Below are 13,408 nucleotides of genomic sequence, written 5' to 3' on the forward strand. Positions count from 1 at the left end.
TGGTGCCACTTCTCAGGTAGACTGATGAGTCCCTGCTTCTCCTGTAGGGTGACCTGTCTGTGTGCCCAGTTTGAAGCTGTCCTTCAGCATGGCATGAAGAGGAGCCGAGGATTAGCGCTGACGGCAGCAGCCATCAAGCAGGCGGCAGGCTTTGCCAGCAAAACTGAGACAGGTATTTGGAGCCCACTTCTGCCTTGCTGCCTTGTCTGTCTTTCTATAGCAGGTTCATTGTGTGGGCCTGTGCCTGTGCTTGCGTGCAAAACAGAAACAAAACCAGTGCTGCTTGGCCCCTTAATTGAAATGAAGTCATCTTTTGTATGTGCCTCTCAGAGCCATGTACCACCAGGTCCTCTGGCTTTGGCTGCCTATAGCCATAGTACTTCTTCTGCCAGTATGCTATAGCAATTATTAGGAAATTAATAATCTGTTTTAATTTGAGGCATGGGGATAGCATGGCATTGCATAATTAAATGTCTTCAGCAGCACCAGAAACCTTGCAGTGTCGGAGCTAAGAGTTCTGCTGTTACCCATCTCAGTGTTGTAAAATAGTCATTGAAAATAAGGGATGCTAGGTGGTAGTGGCACACGCCTTTAATCCCAGCACTTGGGAGGCAGAGGCAAGCGGATCTCTGTGAGTTCCTGGTCTACAAGAGCTAGTTCCAGGACAGCCTCCAAAGCCACAAAGAAACTTTGTCTCAAAAAACCAAAAAAAAAAAAAAAAAGGGGGGGGGGAACGCATGGTGCTTAGTGGGACCCTGGCCCTTTGATAATCTTGGATGCATGCTAACTCCTTCCACTTCCCAGAAGTAGCTGAGGCCTTTACTGCTCCCCCTGAATGGGTGAGGAAGACTGCAAAGTGGGTGTTCTGCTCTGGCCGTGGACTTGGAAATAAACCGCCGTACAGAGAAGGCTAGAAATCTCTCCATCCTTCACATTTCAAAGGCAGAGGTTTTGAGACCCTTCTTGTGGCTGCCACCTCCAGTTCCTGACTCTTCCTTGTCCTCATGCTAATGCAAGTGTTGCTGCTGAGAAGAAGTGTGTCCCTTTTCCCACTAGCCCTCCTTACACCAGAGAGACAGAGCAGGGGTGTGTGGTGGGGACTGTGGAGATATCTAATGCTTCTCTTCTTCGAGGACGGGGTCTCCTGGGCACCGTGTACACACAGTCTTGTCAGAAGTCTTTGTCATGATATGACCCAGCCCCAGTGGAGGCCAAGCAAGAGGGGCTGCTGCTCTTGGGCTTCCAGCCGTTGACCTTGAATTTGCAATCCTCCTGCCTCAGCCTCTTCCACATAGGGTGACAGGTGTGCACGGCCACACCTCGGCTGGGCCGTCCTGGGATTGTCTCAGCTCTTCAGCTGACCTTTGATTGCTGTTTATCTAGTGAGGAGCTCATTCTCAGAAGTGAATTCGCTTCTGTGGATCAGGGACTGGGCCTGGGGGTTTCCTTTCACTGCTGAATTTCACACTGAATTGTCTTTAGAGCTCCCAGGTCTTTTTTAAGCCAGCAAAGGGGCCAGGCCTGTAATCCCAGCACTAGGGAGTTGGAGGCACAAGGATAAGAAGTTTGAGGCCAGCCTGGACTGTGTGAGACTCTGTCCCCAAAACCAGACCAAACCCAAACCAAACCAACAAAAACACAGGTAAGGAGGGGCCAATCCTAAGACAGTGTGTGCAAAAGGCCTCAGTGCCTTTCAGTCAGCTTCCGCCAGCGGCCTGGCCCATCTCACCCACCTCGCCCACCTCAGATGTTGACAGCAGTGGTTTATAGTGCGATCTCAGAAACTTTCCTGGGGTGCGTTCTAAGCCTGCCTATGGGGTGGGTCAGTGTCCAAGCTGCTTGGTAATATTTTCCCAGTTTCCCCTGTTTGCTGAGCCTTCTTTTCTCTTGGTTTCCATCTTGACTTGGTGGGTAGATAGTTATCTTAATCTATATGGCCCTTGATTGCTTCCAGCAGGTGAGGTTAGCTGCTGGCCACAGGGGCAAGCTGTATTTGGGTGCTCCTGACCTTGTGGGCGCTCCCTCCCTCTGAGCCTTAGTGCTTAGCACACAGGGAGAGCATGGCATCTGAGGGTGTTGTTAGGATGTGCAGACAGCTTCATTGGAAACACTGACTTGTGCTGCTCAGATGAGTGATCCTCCCCGAGCACCCTGAACTTTCACCATTCCCTCACCTCATCCTCCCTCAAGTTCTGACCTTTTGGCCACACCGGGAGATTAGTTCTTCCTGTTGCCTCACAGACTAGAATTTTTGTCTCTTGTTTGTTGACCCTGATAGCTAGGAAAGTCCCTATGCCTTTGTAATGTCCTTAGCCCTCAGCTCCCTACATCTACCTCAGCTCCTCAGCTTAGTTTTCCCTCTGTACCTTGGAAGTAGGTGCACAGGCTCTGCTGCTGTCTGCTGACTCGGATGCACAGCTATCTGTGCCAATTAGAAGCCGGGAACAACAGACTGGCTTAGCCCTGGGATGGCTGCCTGCCAAGGCTTCATTGTCATCTCTGTTGGCTGCCTTAATTAACCATTCACTGGCTGCTAGACCGGCCTTGGCTGATTAAGACCTCTTTCCTTGCAGGGAGTGATTAAAAACCTCTCAAGGGAAGAGGGCTGATGATTTATCAGCTGAGATCAGTTCGGAGAGCCATGAGAGCAGCCCTTTGGGACAGAATGAGAAACAAGAAATCCAGAGAGGATTGGCTACATATGGCCCCCCCCCTCCATAATATAGCATAGGGGTTGTGACCTGTGGTTTAAGTTGGACAGGGTTGGCATCCTTCTTGGTGACTGGTCAGGCAGGAGCCCATGGGGACATCTCCCTGGTCCTCTGTTTCCTCATTGTAAGATGAGGCAATCACAGGCCCAGGTTCAGGGCAGCCGGCATTTCTGTTTTCTTTGATGCTGTCCCTGCTTATTGAATTATGAGACAGGCTTACAGTAGCCCAGGAGGCTGCTGTATCAGCTCTGTTTACAGGTGAGAAGCTTGGCCTTCCCAGCTGGGCTCTAGCTCAGTGGTAGTACTTGCCTAACACGTGCGAGCTCATATGTTCAACCCTCTGCACCACAAACCCTTTTCCCTGTGAAGAGAGAAAAGCTTCCATTCAAGAGTACTGACTGAAGTAGTGATGGAGAATGCTGTGTGCCTGCCAAAGACGTGGCTTGCATTTGGTCCTCTGGGATTGGGCACAAGCATGACTGAGCTTAGTAACTTGGTTAATTTATTCATATTGAAATAGGTGTTTCTATTTTAAATCACAGACTGCTGTCCCTTGGTTGGTGCTGAGTACACTGGCAAAGGTGTCCCTGTCACTCCTGGCACGGCCCACCTCTCCCTGCTGCCTCTAAAGCCTGAGACAGTTGTCTACTGCCCCTCATCAGAGTCAAAAGGAGGGTGCTTTTATTCCCTGCATGCTGATACCTTACCCCCGTCCTTTTCAGACTATGGTCCATAGTAAAGGAAATATTTCTGAGCATGTGAAATTTGTGAAGACTCACCCTCTTAGTCCCAGAGACCGGTCCTGTGGGCTGAATGAGGATGCTGAAGTATTTTGTGTGTGTACCTGTGCATGCATGTCTGGAGGACAAGTAGATAGATGTTTCTTCTACTGTTTTCTGCCTTATTTGGTTCCCTATTTTTGAGATAGGGTCTTATTGTATCTGGAGCTCTCCAGTTGACTAAATGACTACCCAGTGAACCTCAGGGATCCTCCTGCTTCTGTCTCCTAGTTGTGGGATTACAGGATTATTGTTTGTCACACCTGTCTAGCTGCTTTACTTGATTTATTATATGTGTGTGTGGGGTATGCCATGGCTTGAATATATAAGTCAGAAGATAATTGTGGTAGTTGGTTCTTTCCTTCTACTGTGCAGGTCCCAGGGATTAAACTCAGGCTTGGCAGCAAGCACCTTTACTCACTGATCTATCTTTTCATGTTCAAGTAGGGGGGTCAGCCCACAAGTAACTATTTTTGAAGGTGTTGGGCATCTGAACTCAGGTCCTCATGCTTGTACATCAAGAGGTTTTCTTACTGAGCCATCATAAGTTTGTAACCTCAGCTTTAGTGAAATATTGAATACAAGGTAATACACAAAAGCATAAAGCAGCCCCATGTAGCCTCACAATCCATTAGTCACTCATGTTCCTAATACTTGGGGTTACCACCACAGCCTTGCCTGGAGCTTCTCTGGTTTCTCACACAGGCCTTTGTTTTGTCTCATTTTGAAGGACACTTCATACCTTCATTTGTGTGTGGTTTCAGCTGTTCTGTGAGGTTCTGTTGGGCTGTGGAGTACCAGGAGCTGCTCTGCCTCCACTAATGGTCAGTGCTTTATAGCCTATTAATATGCTTTACCAATGACTGGGTGGGGCCTGTAAGAGTTCACGTATTATGCTGGCCTGCCCCGTCACCTGGCAGAATCACTCAGGCGGTACTCTGGTCAGACCAGAGTTCCATGAGAACTAGTCTGCCCGCAGGTGGGACAGCCACAGAGGTACCTGGCAGGAGCCACAGAAGGAGGGGACTTTGTCGGGTCAGGCCTGTTCTTTGGAGTGCAAGTGCAGCAGTGTTCTTCCTGCCAGCTCCAGATCAGCCTGGGGGCAGGTGCAGAGAGAAGAGCAGCAGGCTAAGCTGGTAGGACCAGGACCTTTACAGCCATGGCAAGGAGCATAGTGTGTGCCAACACTAATACTGACCCTTTAGGTCTGGGGAGCTGGGGATGGGGCACTCTTAAGAAGACCCTTGAAGCTATATAATGTGTAGAATGCACTAGAGCTAACCAAGATGAGAGAGCAACTACAGTGCTTTGTAAGGACTCAACATAACCAAATAGGGGACTCATCCCTAAGGGAAAGATGAATTCTGTCTCTCAGCAGTGGTTAGTTGCCTGTAGTTGTTTGTCTAGGGGTGGGCCCCCTCAGGATTTCCCCTTTTCATGGTTGTGTGCCTGTTAGTGTTGTTCTTGGGCTTGTTTAGGCAGCAATTTGTTGTGCTGAATTTTTCCCCTGTTCTTTATACTCTGCAGTTCTTTTCCAAACTCCCAATGGTTAATATAGATTAGCAACCTGACAGGATCTAGTCATCTGGGAGATGAGTCTCTGGGCATGCCTACGAGGGGTTTTCTTGCTTATGTCAGATGAGGGGAGACCCACCCTAACTGTGGGCAGCACCATCCTAAGAGTGTGGTTTTGGGCAGAAGGAAATGGAGGCAACTGTGCAGCAAACCTTGCTGTCCTCTTCCTGAGGGATACAGGGTGACTAGTCACTTCAAGCTGCCGCCGCCTTGGTGGACAGTACCTTGAACTATGAACCAGCTCAAACCCTTCTGTCTTTGGGTTGCTTTGGTCAGGGCATTTTATCAACAGGAGAAGTGACTAGAGCACTTCTACACCTTTATCTGTGAAAAACCGAGGGCTGGCGAGGAGTGCAGTGGTGAAGTGTTTGCTGCATGAGCAAGAAGACCCGAGTTCAGATTGTTAGTGCCCACGTACAAGTGGGGCAGGTGTGTGACCCACTGTTGGAAGAGGCGGAACAGGCAGACCCTATAGTCTGCCTTGCTAGCCAGTCAAGCAGAAATGCTGAACTCTGGGCTCACAACAAGACCTTGTCTTAGAAAATAAGGTACAAGACCCATGAATTGGCTCAGTGTGCAAGCCACAGCTGTGCAAGATTCATACCCGGGCATCAGTGTCACGTTAAGACAGAAAGAGAGAAGTGACTCCCGTAGGTTGTCCTCTGACCTCCACACTTCATACATGCCCCCACGTAGATATAAGGTGGAGAGCAAGAAAGGAAGACTCCTATGTTGGCTTCCCCTGGTGCACACAAGAGAGTACACTTACACATGCTCATACACACATGCATACACCATATACAATTATAGTAAAATAGGTATAATAAAATATATCATCCTAACCATTGAAAGTCTGCAGCTTAGGGCTGGAGAGCCAGCTCAGTGGAGTAGAGTGCTTGTTGGTCTTGCAGAAGACCAGATTTCATTCTCAGCACCCACATAGTGGTTCACAACCATCTGTAGCTCCTGCTCTAGGGGATTAGACACCTCTTCTGGCCTCCATGAATACCAGGCACACAAATAGTACATAGACACACATGCAGGAAAACACTAACACACCCGAAATAAATATAAAACAGAGACAGTCTACAGCTCAGTGATATTAAATACTTTCCCACCACAATATATTCCTAAACTGAAATGTGCTCATTGAAATGCTGATTCTAAGTTCCAGCCTCCAGTCCCCAGCCCCTGGCAGCTACCATTCTACTTCTATCTTAATGAACTTGACTAATACAGGTACTTCTTGTAAGTGAGGTTTGTACACTGCTCTTTGTGTCTGACTTCATTTACCATCCCCCTCCCCCCTCCTGCCCCATTTAAGGCTGAGTACTATTCCAGCATATAAATAACTATATTTTCTTTTCCTGGTTGACACTTGGGTTGCTTGTAGGCTGTTGTTAATGTTGCTATGAGCATGGATAAATAAATAAATATTGTGCTTTTTTGCTTTTAGTTCTTTTGATATTGACCCAGAAGTGGATTAGCTGGATCTTCTGGTAATCTTATATTTAACATAAAATGATGTTTTGTTTACTTATTTGTATACTGCGTGCATGTACTACTGTATATGTGGAAGTCAAAGAGAACTTGTGGGCAATGTTTTTCTCTTTTCACTAAGTCTTGGGTACCAAACTCTGGTGATTAGACTTGGTGGCAATGGCTTTTGCCTGTGTAATTGTGAAGTCATTTCCCATCTTGATGACCTTTTTTAAAATGAAAATTTACTTAGAGAGAGAGAGAGAGCAGACAGACAGACAGACAGACAGACAGACAGACAGACAGAGAGCTCGTGCACTTGTGCACGCGGATGCAGCACTATGTGTATGGCGGTCAGGACAACTTGGAGTCACTTCTCTCCTTCCTCTACCTGGGGTCTAATGCTGAAACTCAGGTTGCCAGGTCAGTACCTTCACCTGCTGAGCAATCTCTGGCCTTGTGTTTAACACTTAAATATTCTCTCAGTGCTGCAGCACTCTGCATTCTACTCAGTAGCACAGAGAAACTGTAGATGCTCCACATCCTCCAGGTGCTGATTTCAGAGCATTTATAGAGTGGATCTTAGTCATTTCCATCTCTGTCCTTTGTAGAGAGAAAACATTAAAACTGCAATGAAGTAGCACTTTGTGTCCATTCCTTTCTTCTCAACAAGTCACCCTCTTATTTCTTCATGTCCCCACATCTCTTTCTTTGCCTTAACCACACACACACACACACACACACACACACACACAAACCAAGTGATGGTGGCCCATGCCTTTAATCCCTAGCACTTGGGAGGCAGAGTCAGGTGGATCTCTTGAGTTCCAGGCCAGCCTGGTCTACAAAGTGAGTTCCAGGACAGCCAGAAGTACACACAGAGGAACCCTGTCTTGAAAAACAAACAAACCCAAACAACAACAACAAAACCCTACAGAAACTAATAGCCATTCAAATGGACATGGGCACTGTCTCATTGTGGTGTCACTGTGTTCTCTCTAGAGGTTTCTTTCCTTGAATCCCTACCTAGTTGGCCCTGGCTGTGCCTTAGCTGTCTCCACAAAGCCTCCACAGTGGTGTGCCCGTTCTCTTGCTTGTTGCTGTTCCTGGGAGGGAACACTTATTCTGTAGCTTAGAGTATGTACAACTCTAGTTTTTCCTGGGAAGCCACCCCCAGTGCTCTACTGTCCCCGCACCTGTCAGTTGGACACTGGACTTTGGTGAGGATTTTTGAAAATGGTCCACTGCACTTCACTCAAAGCAGAGTTTATATTTTTATTTACTGAGTCTCCTTGGGCAATGACTTCATTTCTATAGAACACTGATTTCTGAGGAAGCTGCATGTGCCAGGAGAGCCTGGCCCATCCTCCTGGTTGGAGGGGAAGTCCGCATTGTCACCCTCCCCTCTGTATGGTGCTTTCAGTTCCTTCTTGGGGTTTTGCTGTTATTGTCATGAACTCGCAAATCTACTTCTGGTTAAAGAGGCCTCGGACGGATGTCTGCCAACAGTGTGGTGGAATAGCAAACTGTCCAGGGTTACTGACAGAAGTGGTTAGTGTTAATAAAGAATGGCCAACCTGGGAGAGCTATCGGCATGCTAGTCCTCAACTCATGGGCCCCCAAACTGTGAGGTTGTTTGTGGAGTCCCAGGTATGAGCCTTGACATCTAAGTGTCATAGAGTCAGTGCCAGTGCAAGGGACATGCATGCATGAGTGGGCCCCAGCATGTTAAGTTCTAGGTACTGAGGCAGGAGGATTGCATGTTCAGAGAAGATCCTGTCTCTATAAAGAGGAAAAAAGTTTGGGAATATAACTCAGTGGCACAATGCTTGCTTAGGCTCAACTCCTAGTCCTGAAAAGCAGTCTCGAATATCTGGACTAATGTCTCTTGGGGATGTTGTGACCACTGGCTCTTTCAAAGGTATTTATTTTTGATGTATTTGACACCTAACTTGTCAAGTTTTAGACATGATTATCAGCTTGGACATTCCCTGGTTCCTTTACTCCTCTCAGGATATATCTCTTCAAAGAAGATGAAGCACACATCTAAAAGGAGATGAGTCGTGAGTTCTAGAAACTCTGCTTTCTGGGGCTAGGGAGATGGCTACGTGGGTCAGAGTGCTTGCTGTGCAAGCATGAGAACCTAAGTTCAATCCCTAGGATCTATGTAAAAAGTCGGGTGTGGCTGTCTAGCCAGTACTGTGGTGGGTAGAAACTGCAGGACTGCTGGGCTTACAGTCTGCTAGCTTAGCTTCAGGTTCAGTGAGAGACTCTGTCTCAAAGCACTAAAGTAGAGGGTCATGAAGTAGGACACCCTGCATCCTCTTTTAGCCTTCTTGTATGTATACAGTTGCATGTATGTATATGAACATGTGCACACCCACATGTTCATACATAATATACATGTACCACTCACACATTACACATGTAAAATCCACAGGAAAGATTATATATATTCATATTTTCTGTACTGTCCATAATGTTCCTAACTTTTTCATACATTCATGAGGAGTGGAAAGGTGGGTGGTAGTACATGCCTGTCCAGCAGTCCTGATCCAAGCAGTCCAGATGCTGGCACGGAAAGATTGTAAGAGTGCCAGGCCAGGTTAGTATAAATATAGCAAGTCTCTGGGTTGTAGGGGAGATAGATAGTGAAAGAGGGAGGAAGGGGAGGGAGGGAGTGAAGAAGGGAGAGAGAGAGAGAGAGAGAGAGAGAGAGAAGAATAGATTTGGTGGTGTATTCCTGTAATTCCAGCACTCAGGAGGTAGAAGCATTAGTCTCAACTATGTAGTGAGTCTGAAGCCAGACTGGAATATATATCAAGTTACATACTAGCCAGGGTACATAGTCAGACACAGTCTCAAAACAGAACAAAATCAAGTCAAGAGAAAAAAAGGGGGGGAAGGAATTAACACATGCCATAATATTGAAGAACCTTCAAAAACATTATACTAAGTCATTAATGGACAAATACCATAGATACTACTGACAGAGGTGCCTGGAATAGTCAAATGTACAGATAAGAGGTTGAAGTTCCCAAAGGCTGGGGGAGGGAAAACTTGGGGAGTTAGTTAATTTTGGGGTGGTGAAAAAGTTCTAGCCAGGCGTTGGTGGCGCACGCCTTTAATCCCAGCACTCGGGAGGCAGAGGCAGGTGGATCTCTGTGAGTTCGAGGCCAGCCTGGTCTACAGAGCGAGTTCCAGGACAGCCTCCAAAGCTACAGAGAAACCCTGTCTCGAAAAACAAAAACAAAAACAAAAAAAAACAAAAACAACAAAAAAAAGTTCTAAAAAGCTGGCTTCACAAGGCCATGAGTAGACAGTGCTACATACTGAATATACACTAAAAAGTGGCTGACGTGGGGTTGGTGAGATGCTCAGATGGTAAAAGTGCCTGCTGTGTAAGCTTGATGACCTGAGTTTGGTCTCTGGGATTCATATGGTGAAAGAAGATAACTGACTTTTTTTTTCTGTCTCTTTTTCTTTCCCTCCAGCTTTCTCAGGCCCTGCATAGAAATATTAGCCCCATGTTGGGTGCCAAATTTAGCAGACTTTCTTGGACCACCAGCCCCAAATCATGACATGGAGACTTATTACTAATTATGAATGCTCAGCCTTATCTTATGCTTGTCCCACCAGCTCTTATAACTTCTGTTTCTCTTCATCTGCATTTTGCCTTGTGGCTTTTACCTTTTTTACATTCTGTATGTCCTACTTTCCTGCTTTCTCCATGTCTGTGTGGTTGTCCTCTGCCTGGCTGGCTGCTCCCTGACCCCTGGCTGGCTCCCCTTTTATCTCTGCCTGCCAGCCCCACCTTTCTCTCCTCTGCCTAGATACTGGCCACTCAGCTTTTTATTAGACCATCAGGTGCTTTGATCAGGCAAGGGGAATCAGCAACACACCTTTACATAGTTAAATGCAACACATCTGTACATAGTTAAACAAATGCAACACATCTGTAGTAGTTAAACAAATGCAACACATCTGTACTAGTTAAACAAATGCAACACATCTGTACTAGTTAAACAAATACAACACATCTGTACATAGTTAAACAAATACAACACATCTGTACTAGTTAAACAAATGCAACACATCTGTACTAGTTAAACAAATGCAACACATCTGTACTAGTTAAACAAATGCAACACATCTGTACATAGTTAAACAAATACAACACATCTGTACTAGTTAAACAATTATTCTGCAAATACAAACAAATGTAACACATCTTTCATAGTTAAACAAATACGCTGTTCTACAGCAGTACATTACCATGCCATGCCTTGTTGAGAACTAACTCTTTTAAGTTGTCCTCATAACATACACACACACGCTTGCACACACACACACACACACACACACACACACACACTAAAATGTAATAAGAATTAAAATAGCTAAAATAGTGAATTATGTGTACTTGTCACAGATTTATGAAAACAAAATAATATCAAGTTGATGTGCTAGATAGACAGATTTTCACTACATGTGATTTGTATTTAAACCATAGTCCCCTTGGTCTAGACACAGTTGTGGCCAGTTGGAAGATGGTGAGGTGACAAAGCTGTGGTCCCTTCTTGGGAGCCCTGCTGTGCTGACTGTCTACCACTCTGACTGGGAGGGTTCTTATGCTAGACTAGAGCGGTGTGGACTGCCCCTGCCTCAGCATGAGTGACAGTGTTTGTTCCCAGTGTCAGATGCACTCACCTGAGTCTGTAGCTGTGGTGTGCCTTCCTTTGCTGATGCCCCAGGAATTAACAGGCCAGTCCACTGCTTTTCTACACTTCTGCTTCCTCTGGTTTTCTGGGATTGCTTCTCCTTGCTTGATAAAAGGAGTGGCTCCGGAGTCGTTTTTCCCTTTCTGATTGTGAATGTGAGGCTCAGAGGTGTGATTACCCTCTGATCATGAGTGAAGTCATGGTGGTAATTCAGAGCCTTGAGTCAGCTACCTATCTTGTCTAACATGTGTGAGAGAGATGTCCTTTCTTCTTGTTTGCAAGGAGCCCAGGTCTTTAGAGTTGGGTGACACATTTCTTAATTTGCATAGTGTTTTTGTAACATGAATAAATAAAAGACCCAGAGACTGATATTGGGGTTCAGTCTTCAAGCTGAAGTTTTAAAAAGCAAGGCAGCTGGTCATTAACTTCTTACCTCTACCTCAGGCTGGATGGGCTGATCCTGTCTCCATGAGTTCTTACCAAGCCTCAGACTGTAACCTCTCCTTAATGTGGCTGGAGAACGAATGCCTCTATCTTCAGTGTGACTGGAGGATCAGTGCCTCCTATTCAATACTGAAGACCCTGCTTCTATCTTTTATACCCCTCTAGTGCTGGGATTAAAGGCATCTGATCTGTTACTCTTTTAGACTGGGTGACCTTGAACTCAGAGAGATCCATTTACCTCTTAATCCTGAGTCCTAGGATTAAAGATGTGTGCTACCACATCCTAGCTTCTGGCTGCTGGGATTAAAGGTGTGTGCCTGACTTCTATTGCTTGTGACTGACTTTGCTTTCTGAATCCTCAGGTAAACTTTAATAAATCACAAATAATATATCATCACAGCTTTACCCTGCTCAGTTGTATCCCTTCGAGGTGCTGAAAGAGACCTGTTCCTCAGTGGGCTGGGTCCCCGGTAGGCTCTGGAGGGGAACTGTTGCTCAGTGGCTGTCTCCTCTCCTCCAGGCTTTGGGGGAGAGCTGTTGCTCAGTGGCTGTCCCTCCAGCCTCTGGGGCAGCTGCTCAGAGGCTTCTCCCCATCCCCAGGCTCTGGGGGAGAGCGGTTACTCAGTGACTGTCTCCTCCACCCCAGACTCTGGGGGAGAGTTGTTGCTCAGTGGCTTCTCCTACCCCAACCCCAGGCTCTAGAGAGCTGTTGCTCAGTGGCATCAGTACTGTGCAGATGCTCATCAGATAATCAGGGAACAAGCCCTATCTCATCACATCTGGAGAGATGGATAGCAGGTTAAGAGCATGCAGAGGACCTAGCACCCATGTTGGGCAGTTCACAACTGCATGTAACTCAGGTTCCGGGGGGATTTGACATCTGTGACTTTTGTGTGCACCTACATTCACATGCACACACACATATACATATATTTTTTAAATATCAAAATTAATGTGAAGAATGCCCCATGAAAAGCACAATCTAAAAACAGGAATGGGATGAAACTGTCGTAGAGGTGGACACCCTCATGTGGTCTCATTATCTCCCAGCTGTGGGACCTGCCACTGCTGGGGGTGGAAGAGGACAGGGTAAGAGCATCATAGGGAACCACATGTTTATCATAAGAAATAGGGGTGCTGCCAGAGCAAGGAGAGGGATGCTGTTGAGGTCCCTTTCTGCTAGGCTTTTGCTTCAGTGTGACAATGATATTAATAGCTGCTTACCACAGGACGCATTATACAGCAAGTGTTTGCAATGACTGATACTGAGTCAACTCACATACATGTACATGTTCTTATTTCACATTTTGTATGTGTGTGTATATATGTATTTGTGCAGGTCAGAGGTCATGTCAGGTGTCTTTCTTGCTTTCTGCCTTATTTTTTGAGAAATAACCTTTCACTGACTAGGTTAGAATGACTGACCAGCAGACCTAGGGATCCTTCTGTCCCTGCTTTCTCAGTGTTGGGATTACAGGTGCACCCCTGTACCCAGGTTCTGACTGGCCTGAATTCTATTTGGATCTGGTTAGCTTTCACTCACAGAGATTCACCTGCATTTGCCTTTTTAAGTGCTGGGATTAAAGGCATGCACTGATGGGGGATGTCCTTCTGTATCTATGTTTCTCTTACTGGTTGATGAATAAAACACTGTTTGGCCAATAGAGGTAGGAAGATAGGTGGGACTAGGAGATGAGGA

At 46.3% G+C, this 13,408-nt stretch overlaps 1 protein-coding gene across 1 annotated transcript in view; it reads left to right on the forward strand.

Annotated features, from left to right (window-relative positions):
• Snx29 (sorting nexin 29) overlaps window positions 1–13,408 on the forward strand; it is a gene marked incomplete at its 3' end in the record, with an annotated part of 68,204 nt that overhangs the window by 26,815 nt on the left and 27,981 nt on the right. Inside the window, 1 exon segment of the mRNA XM_040741071.1 lies at window positions 48–172. Coding sequence (XP_040597005.1) covers window positions 48–172 — 125 coding nt within the window.

This window comes from Mesocricetus auratus, unplaced genomic scaffold (genome assembly GCF_017639785.1).
Source record: "Mesocricetus auratus isolate SY011 unplaced genomic scaffold, BCM_Maur_2.0 contig_13220_pilon_obj, whole genome shotgun sequence".
Lineage (NCBI taxonomy): Eukaryota > Metazoa > Chordata > Mammalia > Rodentia > Cricetidae > Mesocricetus > Mesocricetus auratus.